General features: G+C 37.6%; 2 protein-coding genes across 3 annotated transcripts in view; one reads left to right on the top strand and one right to left on the bottom strand.

The window, feature by feature from the left end:
* Nucleotides 1-4979, bottom strand: part of Cpeb3 (cytoplasmic polyadenylation element binding protein 3) — a 181125-nt gene extending 176146 nt beyond the window's left edge. The window contains exon 1 of the mRNA XM_078038110.1: nucleotides 4833-4979. The gene's annotated coding sequence lies outside the window, so the exon portion shown is untranslated. The remainder of the gene's footprint in view (nucleotides 1-4832) is intronic.
* A 9-nt stretch (nucleotides 4980-4988) lies between these two features.
* Nucleotides 4989-27533, top strand: part of Marchf5 (membrane associated ring-CH-type finger 5) — a 34714-nt gene continuing 12169 nt past the window's right edge. The window contains exons 1-2 of one of the 2 annotated variants that reach the window (XM_005333732.5): nucleotides 4989-5423; nucleotides 19262-19464. In XM_005333732.5, coding sequence (XP_005333789.1) covers nucleotides 5389-5423; nucleotides 19262-19464 — 238 coding nt within the window. In that variant the 5' untranslated portion in view covers nucleotides 4989-5388. Of the gene's footprint in view, nucleotides 5424-19261; nucleotides 19465-26009; nucleotides 26167-27533 lie in introns of those variants that run through there. The other variant, XM_040272292.2, reaches the window with a different exon arrangement.

The following is a 27533-nucleotide window of genomic DNA, read 5'->3' as shown; positions in this document are numbered from 1 at the left end:
TTGCTACTAAAGTACCCAAATCCATCATAAATTTTCTGAAAACATCTGCTGAAGGAATTAAGGAAGAACTTTCTATAGCCTGCAAAAAGTACTCAGCTTGAAGTTTATTACCAAATTTGGTCACTGACAATTCTCCTTGGAGGGTGCCTTAAATGTGTTATAGTATTTCTGTATTGAATATCTTCAGGGCCCCTTTTGGTAGACAGTTCAAATCAAAGGTCCTGGAAGAATATTAAAGTAAAACTTTATTTTTTTTGTATTGGAGATTGAATCCAGATTGAACTTTACATCTGGATTCAACCTTACAGATTGAATCTACAACTGGATTATACCCCCAGTACTTTTTATTTTATTTATTTTTTGGTAGGGTAGATGGAACTCAGGGGTACGTGACCACTGAATCATACCCCCAGCCCTATTTTGTATTTTATTTAGAGACAGGTTCTCACTCGGTTACTTAGCGCCTCACTGTTACTGAGGCTGGCTTTGAACTCAAAATTCTCCTGTCTCAGCCTCCCCAGCCTTTGGGATCAAAGGCGTGCACCAAAGCGCCCGGCTTTATTTTATTTTTGATACTGGGTCTCTCAGTATTGCCCAGGCTGGCCTTAAATTTGCAATTCTTCTGGGCTGGGGATGTGGCTCAAGCGGTAGCGCCCTCACCTGGCATGCGTGTGGCCTGGGTTCGATCCTCAGCACCACATACAAACAAAGATGTTGTGTCTGCCGAGAATTAAAAAATTCTCTCTCTTTCTCTCACTCTCTCTCTCACTCTTTCTTTAAAAAAAAAAAAAATTTGCAGTCCTTCCCTCAGCCTCTGTAGTAGCAGGATTACAGGCATGCAACACTGCACCCAATTGCTCAAATTCAATTCTACATAATTAATACTTTTCCCTTGAATATCAGAAAAGTTATAATTCCAAATCTCTAGAGTCTTATTGGAAAATGCAAGTGTCATAGAAGATAAAGTTGACAGACAATATTGAAATTCAGGCTATATGTGTTACCTACCCATCTCAAATGCAAGGATTGATTTCATTTACTTCATTATCAATCATGATTTTTTTGCCTATACTAATAAAAATACAAAATATAATAATAATTACTAGTTATGTTTATCAACTTCTTTTTATGTGTCCTCATAAGCATTTTATGTAAATCTAATTACTTTCAACAGCTTTATTAAGATGTAATTTTTGTCCTATAAAACTCACCCTTTGTTTATTTAGCAGTACTGGGTATAGAAGACAGGAGTACTTTACTCCTGACTTATACCCCCATTGCTTTCTTTGTAGGGATGGGTACTGGGACTTAATCCAGGAGCACTTTACCACTAATTTATATCCCTAACCCTTTTTTGATACAGAGTCTCACTAAGTTGTGAGGCTGGCCTCAAACTTGGTGATCCTCCTTCATCAGCCTCCCATGCCTTTGGGATTACAGGTATACACCATGCCCCCCAGCTTATTTTCATTCAGAGGCAAGGTCTCACTATGTTGTCCAGGCTGGGCTCAAATTGTGTTTAAGTAATCCCTGCTTTAGCTTCCTGAGTAGCTGGGATTATTGGAGCGGGCCACAGAGCCTGGCTTGCCCATCTTTAATGTATGATTCAATGGTTTGGGGATTTATATTTACAAAGTCACCATCACCAAAAGTTTCTTTTGCTTTATCTTAAATATGATATAATTTACCAAATTATGTAAACATCACCACTATCTAATTTTAGAACCTTTACATCATCCTAAAAGGAAATTCATTAACAGTCATTGCCCATATATCCCCAACCCATCCAGCCCTATAGAAGCACTAATCTGCTTTCTGTCTCTATGGATTTACTTTTTTTTTTTTGTACTGGGAATTGAACCCATGGCTTCTCTACCATGAAGTTACACCCTCAGTAATTCTCACTTTTTTCCATATTTTAAAAATTGGTGCATTATAGTGGTATATATTGATGAGATTTGTTATTACATATTCAAACATATATACAATATAATGATATTGTTTGGCCAATATCACCCCACCTTCTAATTTTTTATTTGGAGATAGGACTTTGCCTAAAATGAGCAGGATAGCCTAGAATTTACAATCCTCCTGCCTCAGTCTCCCGAGTTGGTGGGATTACAGGCATAAATCTGGCTAGATTTACCTTTTTTTTTTTTTTTTTTTGTACCAGGGATTGATCTCAGAGGCACTCAATCATGGAGCCACATCCCCACCCCTATTTTATATTTTATTTAGAAACAGAGCCTTACCAAGTTGCTCAGTATCTCACTTTTACTGAGACTGGCTTTGAACTCTCGACCCTCCTATCTCAGCCTCCTATTTGCCTATTTTTGACATTTTCATGTAAATGGAATCAGACAATATGTCTTCTTTGTGGCTAAATCCTTTCTCTTAGCATAATGTTTTTCAAGTTTGTTTGTTTGTTTTTTGGTTATGGAATGCATCAGAACTTCATTCCTTGTTATTGTCTAAACAATATTATATTATATTGCTACACTACATGCAGCTTATCCATTTATCAGTTGATGGATTTGAATTTTCATATCTTGGATGTCAGGAATAATGATGCCATGAACATTCCCAAACAAATCTTTGTGTAGATATATGTTTTCATTTCTCCTGGGAGATCTTTAGACATGAAATTACTATGTCAGAGCTGATCACTCTTATTATTATTTTTTGAAGTGCCATGGATTCCAAAGGCCTCATACAAGCTAGGCAAGTGAGTACCACTTATCTACACTTATCAACCACTTATCTATATCCCCAGTCCTTTAAAAATATACCTATGCACATATATGTATATATAATTTCTCCCTAGATTACCCAGGCTGGCCATCAACTTATGATCTTCCTGCCTCCCTCCCAAGTAGCTGGGATTACAGGCATGAATCAACTGACAGGGGCTAATTTTCATGTCTTGGATATTAGGAATAATGATGCCATGAACATCTTGGTTATAGAATGCATCAGAATTTCATTCCTTGTTATTGTCTAAACAATATTATATTATATTGCTATACTACATGCATCTTATCCATTTATCAGTTGATGGATTTGAATTTTCATGTCTTGGATGTGAATAACAGAATTGGAGGGAGGGGATGCTGGGGAAAGCAAATCCAGGGCTTTATATATGCTAGCCAAGTACTCTACCACTCAGCTACACCCTCAACACCCTATAACAGATTTTTTTCTACTTCAAAGAGTTTTTTAAATAACTGGGGAAACTGACTTTTCATAAAAATGCAAACATAAAATTCATTTTTGGTATAATAAGGCCAATCTGCATAGGCTTTCTATTAGCATAATTATATTGTATTTTCTAATGTAGGGTCAAATAGAAATTTTGGGATGAAATTCCTTTTAGTGTAAATCATAAAGCTAAGTGGAGTCTGCACTAGTCTAATCAATGCACTAGGTTAAATTCTGTTTTTAAGTCAGATGTCTATATTCAAATCCTTATGGCTGACAACTGCTTAAGAGATAAACACAGCAGAGGAGGGCTTACACACAAGGAACAAAAAAAATAAGAATCTAAAATATTAGGTGGACGCAGTGGTGTATACCTGTAACCCTAGCTACTTGGGATACTGAGGCAGGAGGATTAAATGTTCCAGCCAGCCTAGGCAATTTAGGCCCTGTATCATATAAGAAAATGGAAAAAAACAAAAAAGAAAAAGGAGAAGGAGGAAAAAATGAGACAGTAGAAAAAACTTTAAATATTATATATCCTGATTAAACACTTATTTTAATATTTAAATATTATATATCCTGATTAAACACTTATTTTCCTTCTCTAGGGTGGGCTTGAGAAAAAGATGAAAAGATGAATATTAATTATAATACCCCAAACTCATAAAAGCATATGCTGAAATATGCTTTCATAAAAGCATATTTCAGAAATTGGGGAACAAATAAACTTCTAGTCATGTGTTATTTATTTATTTATTTATTCTGGCAATGTACACTCTACTGCAAATATATTCAGAGAGCAAACCTCGAACACATTAATTAAGACCTGATTATAAAATTCTACATTAAATAAGAACGTGAAAAACACATTTTCATTTAAAGAAAAAGCCAACATCTTGCAGCAAAAATTAGGCACAGTCAAGGCAAAAGCTACGAAACGTCCTGCCAATCACACCACTAAAGAACGCCACAGGTAGCCCAAAATACGCATTCGCTTTAGTCAACTGCTCTTCCCCTCCCACCAAAGCTATTCCTAGAACGTCAGAGAATAGCCCATCGAGTGATTTGTGACTTCTCTCTTTTTATCCCCTCCCCGCCATCCACCTGCTTAGAGGTGTCAAGGAGACAAGAAATGGTTAACAGTGACCAGCAGCAGAAAGAGAAACAAACATCCCTGACAACCCACAGCTGAGTAAGCAAGCGCTGTTTATTCACGAACGTGTTCCATTTGGAGACCGTCGGCGAGCCCTTGAAAGCTCATTGAAGGCGCATTTGAGAAGGCTCCTAGAGGAGAGAATCGTCTTTTCTCCCCCCACCCTCCAAACACACCGACGCTGGGGTGGAAACGGTCGGGTCGCGGCAGCCCCTACCCACCGCCCCTTGGGAATAACCTCACGCACTGAAGCATCCGACCCCTTGCCGGGGTTGTGTAACTCCCTCCAAACCGGCTCTGACGTGGGAGAGGCTGGCTCCAGAGCGAGGGGCTTCCCCCCGCCGCCCCGGCCCGCCCCGACGCCACAACCGGGACTGAGGACCTTGACAAGAAATGGCCCTTCAGCCCCTTCCCCTCACCTGGCTCCGTCCCACCTGAGAGCGAGAGCTGAGGGGAAAAGAAACAGGCAGGGAGGACTGACCTTGTTGCTACTGACAGTGGAGCGGCACATCCTGCTGCTTCCCGGAAAGCGGCCCGAAGGACATTTTTCCCCCTGGAGGAAGGAAACGGGAGGGCGCCGGCCGGGCGGCGGCGGTGGTCCGGGCGGGCTGTGCAGCCTCTAGCGGGGACGGTCCGAGGACTACATCTCCCAGGCTGCTCTGGGCCGCCCTGCGTCGTGACCCCGGCGCGCACGGAGGCGGCGACTCTTACCTCACAGAGGTAGCTCCTCCGCCGGCAGCAGCTCGGCGCCCGCGGTCCATGGACCGGAACCCCTGGCCGACGGGCAGGAACCCGGGCCGCGTTCGCCGCCTCCCCGCCCCAGGCTCCTCCTCCTCGCTGCCCACCACCTCCTCCGGACGCCCGCTGGCCGCGCGCCGCTGCCGCCGGCCTTGCGGAGCCGCCCCGGGAGGCTGGGTGGCGGGTCCGCGGCTGCCGCGGGACTGAGGCCTACTCCGCCGCCTCTCAGTGCTATTGTCCCTGGGCCAGGCACCGACCGGGTCCGCTGGGGAGCGCCAAGTGCGCCGGCTCCGCGGAAGATGCCGGACCAAGCCTTACAGCAGATGCTGGACAGGTACAGGGTGCTTTGGGGGGCGGACGGGGCCCGCGACCCTCGCTCTGACCCCACCGGCGCTGGGCCTCGAGGCTCTTGGTGAGTTGAGCCCGGTGTACGGGGAAGAGTTCCACGGCTGGGGGGCGGTGAGGGGCGCAGAAAGTTTGGAGTCTGCACTTGCGGGAGGCCAGAGCAAGAGGCCTGGGTCATAGATTTAGAAACTTAAAGAGTGGCTTCTAGTTTTGTTGGAATACCGTTTTGAAACGAAAGGCGCTGGTGTAAACCCATAGAATTAGTTTCTTTTTCTTAAACCGTCTCCACCCCCTGCAACTGTGTTGTAAAGTATTTGTCAGCGGTCCCTGGGAAGAAGAAACCAGATAATCGTTCTGGGGAGTAAGCCCCGTATCATTTTTAAGCCTCTTTTCAAAAACCAAGGATAAGCATTCTTTTGGAAAGCCTGATAGGCTGATTTCACTCCTCTCTCCCTCCCCCATCCCATCCCATCCCCACCCCCAAATTAAGGTCAGAGTATCCGCAAGGGAGTCTTAACGGTCATACCAGAGTAGAGGTTATGGAAAACAGCCACATGAGTCCAACACCAAACACTTAGCACACTTGATGATCGTTGAGTTCTCTGAGAAAGTTTCAGCTTTTACCGGGGCCAGTGTCCCATTCCTGGGGGGCTCCAATCAGTAAAAACTGCTTGGTGAAGTCGGCTGCACCGCCCTCTGCTGTTCAAATTCTAGTCAGTGGGTTCTACCAGAGTTTTTGGAGACTAAATCCAGTTTTTCTCCTAGCCAAGTCTTGCTTCCTGTCGTGGCCCAATTGAACAAGCCAATTCATAATGTTTGTGGTTGCTTACAGAGCTCAGTGGACATACTGGCCACCTTGTTCAGCAGGTGGTACAGCTTTTTTGTGCTGAGTAAAGGTCCAACTGTAAGGTGTTGAATGAAGATCCTCCCTTAATTGAGATTATACCCTGTTAAAGTTGTTTGGGTCTGCCGCACCCAGAACAAAAATCACCAAGAGTAATGCACCTCCCAGAGTGACAGGCATTTCCTTTGGAGCTTAGAATTTTGAGACATCTAAGTTGATAGAAATTATGTCACTGACTTTTTTTCAGTTGGGATGACTGGTAATTGTGCAGCCCTTGTTTCAGATCAATATTCCAACAGTTGTTCTGTGCACCACTTTTTTTATAATGCAAAACTTATTAGTTGTTATTTTAAATCTTAAAAGAGACCTGCTGAACAGTATTCAGCAGGTAATCAGGAAGTTGGGGGGTTTTTTATATTTATTTTTTAGTTGTAGATGGACACACAATATCTTTGTTTCAGTTTGATTTGGTACTGAGGATCCAACCCCGTGCCTCACATGCACTAGGCGAGCGCTCTACCACTGAGCCACAACCCCAGCCCCATTCAGGAAGTTTTTGTTGGATGAATGTTTGTCAGTTTTCCAAATTGTTTAGGGATCTGATCATTTACCATGTTTTCCCTTCATTGTAATTTAGCACACTAAATTATGGCATACTAAAATATGCCAGAGGCTGTCTCCTGCCATCAAATGAGACCCTGGTCTATTGCAGGATATTTTGTAATGAATTTTTTTCCTCTAAGAATACTTTCATTTTTACTTTTATGTGGTAACTTTTAGAAAAATTCTTATCCAAAAGCTGTCCTGGCTTTTCATACAATTTTTACACATTTCCATAAAAGCAAAAAGTCAAGTAGTGCTAATGAAGCATTTCAAACTTCACAGTAACAGAAATTCTGACTGCCATGAAGCAGGTGACTGTAACACTCTCACATTTTTGCCTTTTTGGCATACAATAAGTTAGTTCTGTTTTTTTGCACTGCTGAGGGTTGAACTCGGGACTCCCACATCCTTGGCAAGTGCTCTACCACTGAGCTACATTCCCTGCCCTAAAGGTAGATTCTTAACATGACTTTAGAAGATGTATTGCCTAGTCAGTAGTTTGCAACCTAATTCTACATTAGAATCACCTGAGGAACATTTAAAACTATGGATCGATACTTGGACCCTGTCCAAGACCAATGAGATCACAAATTTCTGGAGTACAGGGCCAGGGCATCTGTATTTTCAGAGGCCTTCTAGATGTTTCTGATGTGTGTAAAAACAATTGCCCTAAACCCTAAGGGATAATTTCACAATATGAGGTAGTATTATTTAGTGAAACTAGCTTGTAATTTTGTCACTTGCTAACTATTTGAATAGGTTAGATTTTGTATTGTGAGGCTTCGAGGCCTAATTTATAAAATGGAAATATCCTTTTCCATAGGATTGTATTAAAGAAGACCAAGCATCCTTAAAAAACACTATTCATATATGTTAGGCAAACAGAAAGTACTTATGACTACCGTAACCAGTGTGGCAATTTCCCTCCATCTCCTTCATATTTACTATCATCTTAGTCTGCACTGGCCCTACATAAAAATCAAACTCAAAGATACTCAACATGCCTCATTTGAGGAAAGCTGATAGGCCCAACAGACCAAAATACGTCAGCCTGTTAGGGCCCAAAATTCTTTTTATGAATTTAGCTTCTCCCCATCTTGATCATTAAATGTCTTTTTTTCTTTTATTTTTTACTTTCTCCTTTCCAAATCTACTTGTTTATCAAACTTTGTAAATTCTTGTGGGAGAACAATTGTTTGAGAATAGTTGGAAAGGAAGTGATTTTTCTAGAGCCATGAAAAATTTGGGGGCCTTCTAATTCTACATGCCACAGTTCACATAGAAGTTGATAATATTTACATGGAATATTGGAGTAAACTGAAATTGTAACCACTCTTGAGCTTAAACCCTTAGTATCAGACCCTTGGAAACTTGGTCAGCTGAAGTATATTATATATTGCTTTATCACCACCTATGTTCTCATTTTTCTCTTAAATTTCAATTAAATGTATAAAGACAATACAAGGAATATTGTTTTTTAAAAAAAAAAAAATCCTGTAGGAGTGGATCTCAGATTTGAAGTCTGGGCCTGCTTAGAGAGATTTCTGGTAACTGGACTTTTGCTTCCCCCATCTCACAATAAGCCATCAAGAATTTGTTGAGGTTGTTTTGTATCACTTACTTGCTTTTAACAAATAACGCCAGGAATGTATCTAGAGTGTCCCACGAACATTCAGATAGGAGAAAGAGCGGGGAGTATGGTCTACTCCCACAATGGCAAAGTGAATAAAAATCCTCACTTTTTTGAGCATATTATTTTCCACAGATGTATATTCCATTAGAGGCCAGGAACACTATGTTGATGGAAGCGTTAAATCTTTTTTTGCTTTATATGGGTAACTGTGTCTTAGTTTCCATTAGAACAACTTCACATTCTCTTTGTTAGATGACATTTTTTTTCCTCAGTCATATCACCATCTCATTTTGACAATTACAGACCAATACCTGGATTTGAAAACCATTAGTTCATTATATTTACTTCCACCTATGAGTAAAAAGTAGAAACATTACCTATAAAAACTCCATTGACCCCATCCCTATTCTGAAGTCTTCTCAATCCCACTCTAATATCATAAAGTCAATTTTTATTCTCCAGTCTTCTGATTAATATTTTTGTATATAAAAGTATTAGCATGCCATTTTTTTCTCTTAATTCATTTCCCTGTTAAGACATTTAGGTTATTGTTTCATCTTATCTTTGTATAATTTGACTTTCATTTCCCTTTCCTGTCCTTAGCTGTACTAATGTATCCCAAAGGTCACCAGTAATTTCTTAAATCAGTATAGTGAAGATTTTTTATTTGTCCTCACATCCTTGACATGTATGTAATAGAAATGAAGCTGATAGCACCTCCTCCCCATTCCCCTGTCCCAGTACTGGATATTGAACTCAGGGGCACTCAAATACTGAGCTACATCCCCAACTGTTTTTATTTTTGAGAATGGGTTTCATTGAGTTGTCTAGGCTGGCCTCAAACTTGTGATCCTCCTGCCTTGGCCTCTTAAGTAGCTAGGTTTGCTTCATTATGGCTGGCTTCCTTTTACTTCTTGAAACTATGTTTTATTATACCATTCTGTTTCTTTTGCTTTTTCTTCTTGTCTCACTTCTTCTTTAATTCTTAAGTGTGGCTCAGTCCTTTGCATTTATCTTTCTGAAAATGTATACTATCTTGCTTCTATCTCTATTTGAGTGAGCTCTCAGATCTATCTTTATTTCTGACCTCTTTCCTTCATTCCACTCAGTACCTCATTTCTAGCTACCCAGTGGACATTTCTGTTTGTATATAATACAGTATTACCATTTATCTAAAACAAACTGATTCTTCCCCAACTTTTACTTATCTTTACTTCTCAATTTTTAATCTTTGATATGGCCATTCTTCTAGTTCACCAGCTGTAAAACCTAAGCCTGTTTTTTTCTTTTTTTCTTCTTTCCAAATTCACTCACTTATCAAATAGTGTAGGTTTCCTACCCCACCACCCTGGCACCAGTTTTTCTCTTTGTTCACTTTGGCTTAGTAGCACCACAATTGGCCAAGACATGATTATCATCCCATTTCCATATTTGAAAATCTACCAGTCTCTGTCACTGATAAGAACAGAACTCTAAACTTTCAAAAGCCTAATGTATCCTTGCATTTTCATTGTCGCCTGAATTTATCTTGCTATTTCATCTCAATTTTGTTTTGGATGCCTTCTTCCCTGCCCATTTCTTACCACATCTTTAGAATTTAGCTCAAATCATCAAATTGATGCCTCATACAGCTACCCATTTAGAGTTAATAATAATGTGTGTCCATAGAACCATTATTCATTTATTATAGTATGTCATTGTATATGTACATGTGTGTACCACCATCCTCCCACCCCCACTGCTGGGGATTGAACCTGGAGCCTTGTGCATGCTAGGTAAGTGTTCTGCCACAGAATCACATCCCCAGGCCTTATTTATTTTTTCACATCACATGTCTTAAAGCATTCCACACACAACACACCCTCTACCACCATTTCCACAAGTGTTTAACTGGAAATTCTTTTGAGAACAGAAACTGCCTATATTTCTTATCCTATTTTACCACACAGACTTAGTATATATGAGACATTCTTTTTGGGGGGAGGGGGCTTGCTGAGGATTGAACACAAGGGGCACTCAAACCACTGAGCCATATTCCCATCCCTATTTTGTATTCTATTTAGAGACAGGGTCTTGCTGAGTTGCTTAATGCCTTGCAGTTGCTGAGGCTGGCTTTGAACGTGGGGTCCTCATGCCTCAGCTTCCACAGCCACTGGGATTACAGGAGTGTGCCACCGCACCCAGCCACAGGAGACATTCTTTTGAATCACAGTATGTTTTTTCTTTTACCTCTCCATGTCCATCTCATTCTCTTTCCTTCTCAGGACTTGGTATTGAACCCAAAGCATTCTGCTTCTGAGCTACATCCCTATGTCCTTTTTAGAATTTTATTTTGGAACAAGGTCTTGCTAGATTGTTCAGGCTGGATTTGAACTTGCAATCATGCCCCAGCCTCTTGAGTCATTGGGATTAAAAGGGTATACCACCACACCCAGCTCTTTCCATTCTTTATGACATTATCAGTGCTTAGAATAATCTTGTAGAAACAACTTTAAAAAAAAATCATCTAATTTGCTCAAAACCTTCTGTATTTTCTTATTATTTTATTAAGTTCAAATTCTTTAGCCTAATCTTTAGGATGTCCCACTATCTCATCATTATTCACATTTATTTATCATACTCCCTTTTATGTTTAAGATATTGAGCCAGGCATGGTGGCACATGTCTGTAATCCTAGCAACTTGGGAGACTGAGGCAGGAAGATTGCAAGTTTAAGGCTAGCTTTAGCAATTTAGCAAGACCCTGTCTAAAAATAAAAAGACTGGGGATGTAGCTTGGTGATAATTGCCCCTAGGTCCAATCTCCGTGAGCACATGGCTAGCATTGACTACCTTTAAATGCCTTTCTTCTCTTTATGAAGACTTTTGCCCAAGCCAACTGGTTTGCTCACTTTTCTTCAAACACATGGTGTTCTTTTGAGCATCTTATTTCAAAGTTCTACCCATTCTTCAAAGAACCTTATTTATAAAGGTTCTACCTTATAAAGTTTTTCTGACCATTTCAGCCAGAATACTTTCCCCTGTTCTCCAGGATTATGTAGCAATTCCTCTCTGGTGCCTTCTAATTCTACATGCCACAGTTCACATAGAAGTTGATAATATTTACATGGCACTTCAGAGTAAACTGGAAGGAATTTGGATTTCTGGAGGAAGCTCCATATGGCTGCTTAAAAGTACCCTGGCAAAAATGAAACACATAATTTCTTGAACTAAGTGTAATATTCTAAGAAATGGAAATTTTTTTTTCTCAGAATACACATATGGCAGCATGGTACAATTAAAAAAAAAAAAAGTGTTTTGGAGGCCTAGGTTTGGATCCATGCCTCTCTGTTTATTGTGTTGCCTTGAACAGATCCCTTAACTTTTTTAGGCTTTTGCTTCCTTCTTTAAGATAGAACTAGTTGTGTTTTCAGAGTTGTGAAGATCAGAAATAAAGGGTACACATGAATATACACACAACAAGTTACTGCTTTCATTGTGATATATTTTCCTTCAGCTTTGCACTTTGGTAATGTGTCATGATTGTGATTCTAACTCTTTGATAGATTCAGAGTCTTTAACTTTCATTCTACTTGGACAAATAACATGGAAGGGATTTTTGGTCTACAGTATAATTTCCTGCTCCAGAATACATGAGATGTGAATTTTTTAATCCTGAATAAGACCAGCAATGTGCAATGTTTTCCATTGTTGAATAGGGCCTTCTTTGCATTATCCAGAGTGCACATCTCTAAGTCTGTTCTGAATTAAGGACTGCTAGTTTTCTTTCCTTAAAGGAGTCATGCAAGTACATTGTTATAACACCATATATAATGTAACAGAAACAATTTCAAGCTTGTTCCTCTCTCCTGTATTCTAGAATGTATTATGCTACACTCCAGTTTATCACAGTGATTTCTGGGGCAGGAGCCTGTGATTTTCCAAATCTTTCTAATAATCTAAAATAAACACTTGTAATTTGAGTCTACAGAGATAAGGCATTCCTGCCAGCTGTTTTTTAAATAATCATACTTGTTTTCCTTAGTTAATTTATTTGCCCATAAAGAGCTGTTTTATTAATAATTTTATTTATTAATAATCCCAAGCATTTGTCTTTATACTTTAAAAAAATTATGATTAACTTCATCAAATAAACTGGTTGAGTCACAAGTGAACTCTATGAAGTAAGATTGTCTTTGTTATTTATTTATTTTTTTCCTACTGGTTGGTAATATCTAGCTTGCTTTTTTTGCACATGGTACTGGGGATTTAACCCAGGAGTGCACTAACACCCCAAGCCCCCCCCTTTTTTTTCCCTCTTTCAAGACAGGGTCTAAATATCTGAGGTTTTACAAACCTTGTATGTATCTCAAATTTATAATCCTCCTGCCTCAACCTCTGGAGGACTGGGATTACAGGTATGGGCTGCCTGTAATATCTGAGGGGCTGTAGTATCTGAAGTAATAAAACCTTTCTGCTCCAACAACATTGGTCCATGAACATATGCATATTTCCATCTCTAATCCTGTATATTGCTGTTTTTCTTAAGTATCCTTTTTCTTTCCAGTCAGCTTGTATGCTCATCTGTGGTTATCTACTTTACATGAGATTCATGAGACTTAAATGGTTTTATCCTATATTTCTTACTCTCATCACATTTTTTATTACTTATGATTTCTAATGCCTTTTCTTAGCATTTAATGTTTTATGTGGTGGACTTGTTTGATCCTTGTATGCACATTTTTTTTCTTAACTAGACTATAAGTTTTGTAAATATTGTTTCTTGTAGCAACAGATACTCAAGTTGATTAGAAATTAAATAATCTTAGATTTAAGGTGACCAAGCTGTATACATTCCTTAAACATATGTAAACTTTGCTATTCAGAGGGATTATAGCCAGGCTCAGTGGCACGTGCCTATAATCCCAGCTATTCAGGAGTCTGAGGCAGGAGGATTACAAATTCAAGGCCAGCTTCAATAATTTAGCAAGACACTGTCTCAAAAAAGAACGAACGAACTGGGGATGTATGATGTAGGGCAGTGGTAGAATGCCACTGGGCTGAATCCCCAGCACCAAAATATAAAAGGATGACAGGTTATACATGCACATTAGTGATATTTGCAATATCAGTAAGCCTATACATTTATTCTAGAGATGTTTTGCTTGTTTATCTTTTTTCAATACTCAGATCAAACCCAGGGCCTGGCATATGCTAAGCAAGTGCTCTATCGCTGAGCTACACCCCAGCCCTTTATTTTTTTAATATCAAGGCTATATCTTGAGGCTACACTGGACTTGAATTTAGATTCCTCCTACCTCAGCCTCTGCAGCAGCTGGAATTACAGGTGTGTGCCACCATGTCCAGCAGGGATAATGTTCTTTAGATATATCTCCTTTAGTTGGGTTTATTGGGGTTTTTATTTTTATGTATTTTTTTTTTTTTTTTTTTTTTTTTGTACTGGAGATTGAACCCAGGGACCCCACCACTGAGCTATATCCCTCAGTCCCATTTTTTGTTTTATTTATTTGGTACCAGGGATTGAATCCAGTGCTGCTTAACCACTGAGTCATGTCCCCAGGCCTATTTTGTATTTTATCTAGAGACGGTCTCACCAAGTTGCTTAGGACCTTGCAAGTTGCTGAGGCTGGCTTTGAACTTTGGGTCCTCTAGTCTCAGCTTCCTGAGCCATTGGGATCATAGCATGTACCACCTGGCCTAGCCAATTTTTATTTTGAGACAGAATCTCGCTAAATTGCTAAGGCTGGCCTCAAACTTGCCATCTTCCTGCCTCAGTCTCCTGAGTCAGTGGAATTACAGTATGTGCCACTGTGCCCAGTTATTTTCTTATCTTCATACAATAATAGTGATTTGTTCTTTGATCTCTAAGCTAATCATGATACTTCATATATCTTCCTTTACTCCACTGTGCTCCAACTTGGTGGATGGCATGGTGTGGGAGTAAATGCTGTATTTATCAGCAAGCAGGGGGCATTTAGAAGAGCAAGTGAAAGAAAGAAGAATGAAAAAAAAATACATTGAAAGAGTTTGAATGAATATCTTAAGTAATGTTAGGTGGGGCATGTTGAAAAATTGGGAGATAACAAAAAATCCAGGATTTTTTCCACTGAATACCAAGTTGCCAAGTAGAATGGTAAGAAAATTGCATCCATAAATTCTAGGCATAGATGTAAAGTTGACATGATCATTGCCATCATAATCAATGTTATTGCCAATGTATTTGGAGATTATATATATGCTAGGTAATTTTTTTTTTCCTGTACCAGAGAGCAAACCCAGAAGCATTAATCACTTAGTCACATTCCCATCCCTTTTTATTTTTTGAGACAGGATCTCACTAAGTTGCTAAGGGCCTCACTAAGTTGCTGAGGCTAGCCTTGAACTTGTTGTGATTCTCCTGCCTTAGCCTCCCAATTGCTGGGATTACAGCCATGCACCACTATACTTGTGTGCCAGATAATTCTTAAGCAGTTTCTTTAGCATATATTTAGTTTTTTAAAGTAGGGGACCTTAAAATAAAAACCTTTTGGGGAAGGGGTGGTATGGTACTAGGGTTGGACACAGGTATGCTCTACTACTGAGGTACATCCCCAGCCCTTTTTATTTTTATTACTTATTTTGAAATAGGGTTTTAGTAAGTTGCTGAAGCTGGCCTTGAATTTGTAATCTTCCTGCCTCCGCCTCCAGAGTTGCTAGGATTATAGACATACTCCACTGCACCCAGCAAAATCAAACCATTTTTATCCTGAAAACTCTTGGCAGTCTGATTGAGCCTATGGGTTCCTTCTCAGAATGTTTTTGAAGAATAAAACAATATATATGCTTAGGAATTAAACCAATTATAGTAAAATACAGCTATCAAAATATTAAAAATCTGTATAATAATATGAGCTGTAACACATTCAAATACAAGATTTATCAGTCTAATAGTTGATTTCAAATTAATGATGGGCCAAGTATTATTTTGGGATCTGTGCAGCTGTAAAATAATATGAAAATTTCTGGTTGCTTCATGTACTAATTTCTAATTGCTGTACTGCAGATAGTTTGCTTGATTCATCATTGAAGAAAAGAGCTAAATTTTATTTAGAGTTTAGTGAAAATAAACATCTAATATTTTTCCTACCAAATTTACCAACCCTCTTAAAGTTTTCATTGAACCCAGTTGGGGCCAGAGCTCAATGATAAGAGCACTTGTTTAGCATGTGCCAGGCCCTGGGTTCAATCCCCAGCATCACAAAACATAAACAAACTTTGGCTTTACAACAACTTTGTGAAAGAGATTCTATCATTAAACATATAACAAGTGGTAAACCAGGATTGAATCTAGGCAATCTGGTTCAAATGACTTGTTTTACATCCATCAACCCATTATTATTTTACTTTTTTTTTTTTAAGAGAGAGAGAGAGAGGGAGAGAGAGAATTTTAATATTTAATTTTTTTAGTTTTTCGGCAGACACAACATCTTTGTTTGTATGTGGTGCTGAGGATCGAACCCGGGCTGCACGCATGCCAGGCGAGTGTGCTACCGCTTGAGCCACATCCCCAGCCCATTATTTTACTTTTAACATAAATTTAAATTCAAGTGATAGAAGTAACAAAAAAAAATCTGTAAGGGGCCTAATTATAATTCAGCAGTATATCTTAATACGGGGAGGCCAGACACATCACTGAAACAAACCTCACGTACCAGGCATGTTTACATTTTATTTTAGTTTAGGTAGTATTTTTTGAAAAGTTACATTTTCAGAGACTCGGTTTTTACAAACAGATTTTTCCAAAAATAAAACTCAGTGTAGATTCTCAAAACTCACAAACACCAATTGGTTTAGAAATGTCTGGTAGTCAGCAAGTAAGTAGAGTTCTGCTCAAACCAGTTTCATATTACAAGTAATGATGAGATTATATATATATCAGGTAAATTCCAATTCTAGAGTATTAGAAACTACCATTATTATTCTCAACTGTATTGACAATTCCAGTATTGCTGAATTGTACATGATACATTTTCTTTGTTGACTTTATCAATACCATAGGACAACTATGCAGGTCTGGATTAACTTAGTATTTAATGTAATTTCTAATAGATTCTATAATAGGAAAGCCTCCACATGTGCTGAATATAATGGCAAGGGGTGGGGGAAACCCCTTGCTAAATCACTACTAAAATCTCTAACAAATGTATAATTCAACTCAGCTTTACTAGCGAAATATTTATATGTTATCTCCAATTCCCCATCAGGTCTGTGGTTAAAGATAATAAACAAAGAGAGGCTGGGGATGTGGCTTAGTGGTAGATCACTTGCCTAACATGCACAAGGACCTGAAAGCAATTCCCAGCATTGCAAAAATAAAATAAAAAATAAATGAAGAAACTAACACCTGGGTATTTGTCAATTTTTCTGGAAGACTGTTTTATATAAACTCAAAATCAAAGTCCAGGTTCTTGAACCATCTAGAATATCCTAAACTCAATCTTTTCCAAAAACTAGTTTGGCATTTTTTCCTTTTAAAAAAAGAAAAACTTAAGCATTTTACTTGCTGTTAAATTTAAAAACCAAATAGTTTTTGTTTATAGTTAAGTGGAATTTAACCCAAATTTATCATATCACTTTCCTAAAACGTTTTTTCCTGTCTTCATATCCTTTCTAGTTTCATAAAATTTTAAATTTTTATAGTAAAATGGAATTTCATTTTCATATTATGGAGAGTTAAGAAGACTTACAAAGGGAAGAAATAATGAAAAAGTGAAGACAGACTTAGAGCAGGACCTCTGAAACTTTAGATATAGGATCACCTGAGAAATGCTTGTTAAAACAATGTCAGGCATCTAAAGAGTTTCTGATTCTGTAGGTCTGGGGGGTGGGTCTGATAATCCCATTTCTAACAAGTTCAAGTAATGCTTATGAATCAATCACATTGACCTTTGAGAGACATTGGAGAGAAGGACAAAAAATAAAGAAAAAAGAGAAACTCTTAAAAGTTTGGTCAGAAATTTATAACCTCTTTTTTCCTTTGCAGGGGATGAACTTAGAAGGGTTTTGGCTTTTTTTTGTTTTGTTTTGTTTTGTTTTTGATACTGAGGATTGAACCCAGGGGCGCTTAACCTCTGAGCCACATTCCCAGCCCTATTTTGTATTTTTTATTTAGAGATAGGGTCTCGCTAAGTTACTTAGGACTTTGCTAAATTGCTGAGGCAGGCTTTGAACTCGAAGTCTTCCTGCCTTAGCCTCCCGAGCCACTGGGATTACAGGCGTGAGCCACTGGGATTACAGGCGTGCGCCACCGCACCCGGCTATGATCACATTTTAAAAGAAAAATGAAAGTAGCATGAAGGCCAAAACAGCTTAGCTGAAGTGGGTCAGAGTGCTAAGCAAATGTTATTCAGTTTGAAAACTGAATAAAATTATAGTTTTGAGTATTATTGCCATGGATTCAGTTCATTATTTTCCCTGTTCTGTTCCTATTGTTCAAAAACTGGAGACCTTACCCATCTTTGGTAGCTGACTATACAGTCTTTATCTCTGAGCATAGTTTAAGTTTGTAGTTCTGATAGAAACCACTTATCTAACTAAGTAAAAATTGTGCAGTAGGTAATAAGCTTTAATTTGCAGTTTCCATTTTCACAAACTTTTTAATGGATGAAAGGGGGAAGAGAATGGTCTCATTGAATTGAACTGTATTTACCCTAGTGAAAAATCAATGTCAAAACTTGTGTTAATTGGGAGAAAAAATAATAAGGAATTGTAGCCTTATCCTACAATAAAGAAAAATCAGACTTCATAAAGTACCTTTAAAGAAAAGTGAAAAAAATGTTTTTGAATTAATCAATGCAATAGGTTTTTTTTAAACATAAGCATCTCCAACTTAAAGTTTCTAGATTTGAAATATAAATAATATAATTTAATTCCAGAAAAAGGAAAACCAAACATACCTACAATGGAAACATGTTGACTAGTCCCAAATTTATCATCACTACATTTTTTTCTGTCTTCTTATCCTTTGTAGTTTCATAAATTTTTAAACATTATAGTTATACTTTACCAAAAAGGGAAAATAGTGGGGTTTTTTTCCCCTTAGTTGAAAATTGAATGAAATTATGTGAAATCATTTGTGTAACACTTTTTTTTTTCCAAATTCAAGAGGTTGGTGTTAGCCAGACATGCTGGCACATGCCTATAATCACAGCTTTGGGAAGTTGAGGCAGGAGGACCATAAATTTGAGGCCAACTTGGGAAACTTTTTAAGGCTAGGAATATATTCAGTGGTAAAGGGCCCAAGTTCAATCCTCATTACCCGCTGCCCCACACACACACACACACAAAAACACACACACACACAAATACACAGAAGAGGTTAGTGTTACAATAGGGAGAACACTAAATCTCACGTATTCCTGTGTTTACCAGTCCTTAAAGAACTATCCTCTTATGTAAAACAAAAGCAGCTTAAGGTTTGTCTCTTTGAACTCTGGTTCACTGGTGAGAGTGAAGAATTTCTAGAAAGATGGAGGAAATTACATAATAAAAATTTTCAGAAAAAAGATGCTATAGAAGATGATGAGGAAAAACAAAAATTAAAGATGTTCTATTGGGAATATACTGATTGTTCGAATGTATTCATAGTCTTTCAGCAGGATTGAGGTTCTATCATATAACAAAGTAGGTTCATCCTCTTAAGTAAGCGCTACAGTGTAGAAGAGACTGAAATCCTAAAAATAAACATCATTTTCCCTCTTAATTTACAGAAGTTGCTGGGTTTGTTTTGCCACTGATGAAGATGATAGAACAGCTGAATGGGTGAGACCATGCAGGTGCCGAGGATCTACCAAATGGGTTCATCAGGCTTGTCTGCAGCGCTGGGTTGATGAAAAACAAAGAGGAAACAGTACAGCCAGAGTGGCATGCCCTCAGTGCAATGCTGAATACTTAATAGTTTTTCCAAAGTTGGGTAAGAATGTCTTTTAAAATAACATTTGATGTTATTACATAACTCTATGAGCTCAAATTTATTTTTTTTTTAATATTTATTTTTTAATTGTAGTTGGACACATTACCTTTATTTTTTTTTATGTGGTGCTTAGGATCATACATACTCAGGGCCTTGCACGTGCTAGACAAGCACTCTACTGCTGAGCCACAACCGCAGCCCCTCAGATTTATTTTTAAATGACCCATCTTGGCATTCTGGGAATGTTTACAATCCCTTTCTGTTATTTCTTCTCTAAATGTCAGACATTTGTTTTGCTAACAGTTGACAGCATCCTTAATATATGACCAAATCATTCCTTTATCTATGTGTTAACTATTTTCATGTGGTTGAGAGGAAAAAGAACATGAATATCTAATTGTGTAAATATTATCAAATAACAAAGCTATAATAAAAAGCTGACTTAAAGAACCACATTCTCTGAAGAAAGTTGTTAAAAGAGAAAGAAAGCAGTTCTTTCTAATACTTCTCCTTAATTATTTTGTTAAGGAATAAATGTAGGGAAATTAAAGATTTAATAAGATATTGAGTTAAATTTATGTTTGGAATCCAATTATATGGTTGTCTTTCTTAAAAACGGCTATCTCTTTCTGGGAATTGGCAGTCAAGGAGTAACCGAAGGTCTTTGAGAATGGGGCAAGCATGGAAAAAGTATAGCAGGCTGCTTAAAAGAAGCTGTAACTAAGGATAATATTTAGTGAACCTATTCCAGTATAGCTATACATTTATGAGCTGGTATCATTCTTTGGTGTTTATGCCACGATAGCTGGTAATTGCTTTTGATATCACCCTTAGTTATAACCAAGAGGTATAGAAAGACAGTCTGGATTCTGGGAAGGTCCAAAGGAAAGAATGACTTTGGGGAGGGAAATTAGAAATTATTAGATATATTGGTTTTTGTAAGTGTCGTTCCTACTAAAATCAAACCATATTTTTTCTAAATGAGGTATTATAAATGCAGATAATGAAATACTTTTTTTATGAAATGCTTTTCTAATGCAAGAAGTTATTAATAAGGGCAATTTCCCTTATTGTTTTTCCTCTAACATGATGCATAAGAAGAAATTATAGCTTCATACGAAAAGAAAGTTAAGTAATGGGAAAAATAGTATTCTCAAATATTTGAAATTTTTGGACCCATGATAGGTCTTCACAATCATTACCAATTTTAGATAAACACAAAGGAATGACCTAAAATGTGTACATTATAAAATCAAAACAATATTGCAAAAAACTTGAACATTAGTAAAAGGCAGTTATTGCTTTTGTCTCTCACCATGTTTATATCTGGCTTACAAAGTCAGAGTTAGATTTTCATACTTAACCCAGGGTTTTTTCCTTACTCTTTTATTTCTACTAAATGAGATAAGCTTACCTTTTAGTTATAAGTTATTAGAAAAGTGGCAAATATAAGGTGATTCTTTTGGGTGTTTTAGATATTCAGATGGTGAACATAAAAATTATTATAAGAATTATTATTAAAATCTACATGTGGTGTTTGATCAGGTACTAAGTTGACAGATGTATGCCATTTAACAGGAAAGCTTAATATTCAGTTTGGAAGATGGTAGTAGGGTAGATCTATCCTTTTGTTTGAGTTCAGTTTTAGGATATATGTTTTCAGGCAGTAATTGTAGGTTCTGGCCGGGAACAAGGTTGTTCTGTTTTATTTTTGTGGTATTGGGGATTGGACCCAGGGGTACTTTATACTGAGCTACATCCCCAGCCTTTTTAATTTTTTATTTTGAGACAAGGTCTCACTAAGTTCTGAGACTGGCCTTGAACTTGAGATCCTCCTACCTCAGTCTCCTGAGTTTCTGGAAGTACAGGCATGCATCACTGTACCCAACTTGAATGTGATTTTAATTGATATCTTTCTACAACAAGGAAGGAAAATGCCTAGATGCTATGTGGAAAAGAGTGAAACTCTTTGGCTAGGCCAAAGAGATTATCATGATTGGGTCTATATTATTTTATCCTTAAGAATTGTACTATTAGGGCTGGGGATGTAGCTCAGTGACAGTGCTTACCTAATATGCTTGAGGCCCTGGGTTCAAGCCCCAGTACTGGGGGAAAAAAATGTTATTGCTGTGTGCAGTGGTACATCCCTATAATTACAGTGATTCAGGAGACTGAGACAGGAGGATAGCAAGTCCAAGTCCAGCATGGGCAACTTGGTAAGACCTTGTCTCAATTTGAAAAATCAAAAGGGCTGGGGAAGTTGCCCAGTGATAGAGTACCTCTGGGTTCAATCCCTAGTACCACCCCCCCCCAAAAAAATTGTTTATTTCATGCCAAATAATAGGTTCAAGCTATTCACTGTAGTATATGTCATGTAGATACAGCACCAAAACTATTTAAAATCATAGAAATATTTTACAGCAATGTCATAAAATTTAAATCTTGAGTCTGAATGCAAGATAGAGAAGCATAATCTGTATTTGCTGCTGCTTTTCTTTTTTTCATGAAGATACCTGTTCAAGGATAATTTGAATTACATCATAATTTCCATTGTAGTCTTTTTAATACTGATTTATGAGGGAATATTGTTAAATGTCAGCTGTGGTCAGTAAATGAAGTCGTGTGAATTTGTTCTTAGTGGGTCTTCCTTGTTACCCCCATAATTAATGTCCTGCCTATATTGATCCCAGTATACCTTTTCAAGACAAGGTTTAAAAATAGTTATTGGATCAGAAAATCCCTCTCAATCATGTTTTTTGATAATCAGGATTAAAAATTTTAAATTTTAAAAACCTAAAATAATTTATTTGAAAGACTGGGGGTGCTGGCTCCATGTTAGAGCACTTGCCTAGCATATTCAAGGGCCTGGTTCCATCCCCCAAAAAAAGTTCAAAAGTTGTCAGTTTTTCTTGATTTACATATTATAAATGGATATGCCAAAGGTTGATCCAAACTCAGTACACTGGTGGTTTCATGCAGCCATAAAACAAATACCTAAAAGCATAGATCTGTGGTAATTACTCTTCCTCACTATATAACACATTGTTATGGTTTAGATATGAGTTGTCCCCCAAAAGTTCCTTTGTTAATACAGGAATGTTCAGAAGTAAAATGATTTCATGTGAGAGCTGTAACCTAATCAGTCCATCATAGTTTGAATGGACTGGGTGGTAACTGTAGGCAGGTGGGGCATGGCTGAAGGAGAGAGTGTGCCCTCGAAGGGTTTATCTTCCCAGTGGCTTCTTCCCCTCTCCGCTTCCTAGCTGCTATACATGGAGCAGCTTCTCTCTGCCATGTCCATCCACAATGATGTGCTTCCTTCCTCTGGGCTCACAGCAGTGCATTTAGCCATCTGTGACTAAGACCTCTGAAACCATGAAGTTTCCTTTTTTTAAGTTGCGCTTGTCAAGTATTTTGGTCACAGTGATGCAAAACTAACACAGACACATAAAATGTCCAGTTGTTATCATCTCTTAGAATTTTGCCAGTATAATGTTCTGTTTTTTGAGTATATTTGTCATTAGTTTTACAGCTGACAATAATTATACTTGTTTTGTTAAAAGAAGATCAAATACCTTGACTATAGTTTTAATCTTTGCTTCTAATTACAAAATTCATAAGAGAGACTAGGTTGATTTACTGGAGTGGTTGAAAATTATGTGAATACTTCAGTGGCTTGTTCCTATTGGTATATGTAATACAATGTATTGCAATACAGTAGGAACAATAATATTTTCTAGTGCAGACTAATTGTTCCTGATTCACTGGTTAGAGCTCACTCTGAGATACAGTCTTCATTCTAAGAGCATGCTATTATCATTTATGACGTTGTGAGTTAAATGTAATTTTCATTTTTACTCTTTGAATTAATATTCTTGAGTTATTGATTCATTTATTGTGAATATTATTAAATATTCTTATAAATCTTCGATGTCCCTTGCAATATAGCAACAATTAAAAACCTAAAATAATTTATTTGAAAGTCCTAATTAATCTTTTCAAATTTGTGAAATGTGGGCTGGGGATGTAGTTCAGTGGTAAAGAATTCCCTAGCATCTTGAGCCTCTGGATTCGTTCCCCAGAACCAACAAAAGAAAAAAAAAAAAATCTCTTCAGGGTCAAAACTCTTATCATTTTGTCTTAAAACTGTCTGTAAACCAATTGATAGATTACCAGGAACTGCTATTTGTCCCTAAATGACACCTGAGGAGCACTAACTAGAAAGAGGAGCACTAAGTAGAAAGAGGAATACTAACTAGAAAGAGGAATAGGAGACAAGAAAAGACGCAGAAAGGAAAAAGTGATAGCTAACATTCTACAGGATGAGGTCTGTGTTTTGGGGTGGGGGTGAAATTTTTTGTTTTTGTTGTTTTCCCCCCTAAGTTTTCATATGGATTTAGCTTCATTCTGACTGGCTATCTGGCCAATTCTGCTTCTTTTCTAGGACTTATTGGTGGCAGGAATGAATGAATAAATGATGTTGAATGTATGTTTTCATTGTTGATAGGAAGCTCAGTTGCATCCTTCTCACTATTTGCTACCCCAACCCCATCTTGGGGTTTGCTTTCTTTTTTTCTAGTGAGGTAAGCCAGTTGTACACATGTACTGACTTAAAAACCTTGGTATTCAAAGTATGATCTGAGGATGAGCAACATTGATTGGCATCCTATGGGAGCTGTTAAGAATGCAGAGCACCACCTACTCACTCCCCGCTTTTACTGAATTGACATCTGCATTTTTAATAAGATCATCAGTTGATTTCTATATACATTAAATTTAAGAAGCATTACTTAAACAGCTTGGTAGCACATACCAATTGTTCCAGCTACTCAGGAGGATCACTTGAGCCTTTAGAAGTTTGAGGCCATTGTGGGGAACAGGGTAAGATCTCATTTCAAAAAGGGGGGGAAAAAAAAGCATTACTTTAAAACATGAAGGGGGGGTACTAGTTGGAAAAGGCTTGCTTCCCATAATAAATAGTGCTGTTTTATGTATTAATTAAAGATAATCAATGGTGGTGATTATCACACCTTAAAGGTTTTTTCAGCAGTCAGCTCTCATTAAAAGGGTCTTGACAACCCTGTTTGGTTTTGACTTTATTTACTTGTACTTTTCATTCTCTGCTTAGAATTGGCCTCCTTTTTCACATCAGAGACTTAAAAAAAAAGCAATTAAAAAAACTTTCTGATCTTATCCCCTCTATAATCTTTACCTAAAATTACCTTAACAATCTGTATAGTTTTTACCATACTATCATACATTTCTTAATTTTGCTATAAGATTTTTCAATTATTTAAAGAATATTTATGAGAAATTGTTGTATATTCCATGCCTAATAAATACTTAGTACTTGACCTTATAGCCCACAAGTATTCTATGGTCTATTCTGTTTTTGTGAGGGGAAAAAAAAATGGAAGCGTTCCCTTGGCACAAACTATAATAATCATAACTACTATGTTGATTTTTAATTATTAGTTATGGCAATGTAATGTACACCTAGGGTCAAAGTAGACGAGTACCGTACCCTAGATCTTTCATTCTATGGGGTTGTTTGAGTTTTTTAATCAATTACTATTAGTTTGGTTATCTAAAAAACTACCTAATAAAATTAACCCTTCTCTCTATATAATCTAATGACTGACTTCTTGTTATTAAGCAAAGCAACTTACAGCCTGAATTCGCAGATGTTTTTTCTTGCATGAAGATGATAAAAATCTCAACCTACAAGTAGAGCAATCAAAAATGAAGCTTAAATAAACTCTTAGATGTAGCATCCAAAGGTCTAGTGTTTAAGATAGTGATGAATCCAGTCCTAAAGAATTAAAACTTTTTTTGTCCCATCAACATTCCCATATATTTCCCCACCTCTTTTTTGTTGTTGTTGCTGTTGTTTGTTTGTTTTTTGGTACTGGGTATTGAACCCAGGAGTACTCAACCACTGAGCCACATGCAGAGCCCTTTTTATTTTTTATTTTTGAGGCAGGATCTCACTAAGTTGCTGAGACTGGCTTTGAATTTGCAATCATCCCACCTCAGCCTCCTGAGCCACTGGGATTATAGGCGTTTGCCAAATGCACCCAGCTACTTTGAACTTTTAATCCAGTTGGTTGTTTGGTATTATGTCTTCAATAAAATCCACATTTGTTGACCATGTAATTACTACTTTTTTTAAAAGCCCATTTTTTAATTTTTATTTTTTGTAGTTTTAGATGAATATAAGCCTTTGTTTATGTATGGTGCTAAGGATTGAACCCAATGCCACACCCATGCTAAGCAAGTGCTTTGCCACTGAGCTACAGCCCCAGCCTTAAAAAGTCCATTTTAATAACAGATTGAGTTAAATACTTGCCACGGGGTACTGCAGCTAGGTCCTATGCCATTATATTCCATTGTCCTGTGGAGTAGACCAAAGTGCTCCAACATACAGCCAAATACCATGTGCTGATGCTCTGAGATAGCTGTGGCCTAGAGGGTCCTTGAGAGTGATGTCAATCATCATCAAAAAGCATTTTTTAAGCACCTATCTATACATGGTTCTGTCCTAGGCACTGTACAAAACGAGTTAAACAGACATGGCCCCTGTCCCTTGGGAGTTTTCAGTCTTAAGATGATGCTGACATGGACAGACATAAAGGATATTGAGACAACTGAACAAACATTGAACAAGAACATAAAGTACTAATATTATGTACAAGCAAAGGGGTAAGTGCATTTTGTGGAGTAGTATATAAAGGAAGCCTCAGGGGATATGACCAGGGTGGGCCAGGGAAACCAGTGAGCCTTTATCAAGTTAGATTAGTTTTTGCTGGGAAGTTGAGTTTTCATACAGATTTAATCAATGTAGGAACAGAACATTTCAGACATAGAATGCTACAAAAAGATTTGGAGCAAAGAGAAAAGTTTAGAACTATATTGTGAGACTCTTAGTGACCTCAAAAATCTGCACTTGTGGATAGCACTGAAAATAGGATTGGTATTCTTATCCTAGCTGGTTGGCATTTGAGTTTGGGTCTTAGTCAAAACCAGTTCAGTGCAAAGCAGAAAAAGAAAAAAAAAAAAAAAAAAAAACAGGAACTTGAGTGGCTTCTGTGTGGTATCTATTTTACTTGTTAAATCTATGTGATAAACTGTTGGCCACTTACCAGAAACCTTGGAGTTCATGGGAGCTGTTCAGTCTTTACAGAAACTTTACATGAGGTTGTCTTGTGAAGCACCTGTGTGTGCTCATTAAATCATGTTGTGTCTTAAGAGACTTTTGCACTCTGACAAGTCACAGTGATAACATTTCTCAAGAATTGATCATAGGTGTTTTGAGGATATTCTTTGTATCCCAGAAATAGGCCCTGGAAATTCTGGGTATTATTATAAGCTGTGCCAACAGATGTTGAACACTATCAACAACCTGCCCTTCAGTCTCTAATTTCTTAAATTTCAAGATGTACTCTTTGTTTGTTTAGGGGTTTTTAGTTGTTGGGTTTTTGTTTTGTTTTGTTTTTTGGTACTGGAAATTGAACCCAAGGACATCCTACCACTGAACTACATCTTACATCCTTTTTATTTTGAGACAGAGCTAGCCTCAAACTTGTGATTCTCTGTCTCAGCCTTGGGAGCTCTTGGAATTGCAGGTGTGCACAAGACCTGGCTTTTTTGTTTTCTTTTGTTTTTTGAGTCAGGGTCTCACTGTGTTTCCCAGCCTGATCCAAATTTCTGGACTTAAGTGATCATCCCACCTCAGCCTCCTGAGTAGCTGGGACTGCAGTTTGGCATCATTGCACACAGTCCAAAATGTACCTTTAACAACCATGCATGCATAGACTTGAATTTGAATGACAATAGTTGTCATTCAAAAGTCTACTTTTGTAGTATCTGCTAGACAAAACTGATTGTTTCTTTTTTTAATAGACATGAACTAATGAGTTTCCAAAATATTTTCAGTTCACTTTTTGATGTCACTGAAATCTGAAATGTAAAAATCTTGAGTTTACCCAAAATATTAGGATATAGTTATCTTTGCAAAAGTTTCTTTATTGTACAAAAGAATTCACAAAATAGATTTCCTTTTAATTGTA

This window comes from Ictidomys tridecemlineatus, chromosome 1 (assembly GCF_052094955.1).
Source record: "Ictidomys tridecemlineatus isolate mIctTri1 chromosome 1, mIctTri1.hap1, whole genome shotgun sequence".
Lineage (NCBI taxonomy): Eukaryota > Metazoa > Chordata > Mammalia > Rodentia > Sciuridae > Ictidomys > Ictidomys tridecemlineatus.
Note: the sequence above shows the minus strand (reverse complement) of the source record. Positions and strands in the feature narration are given on the sequence as shown.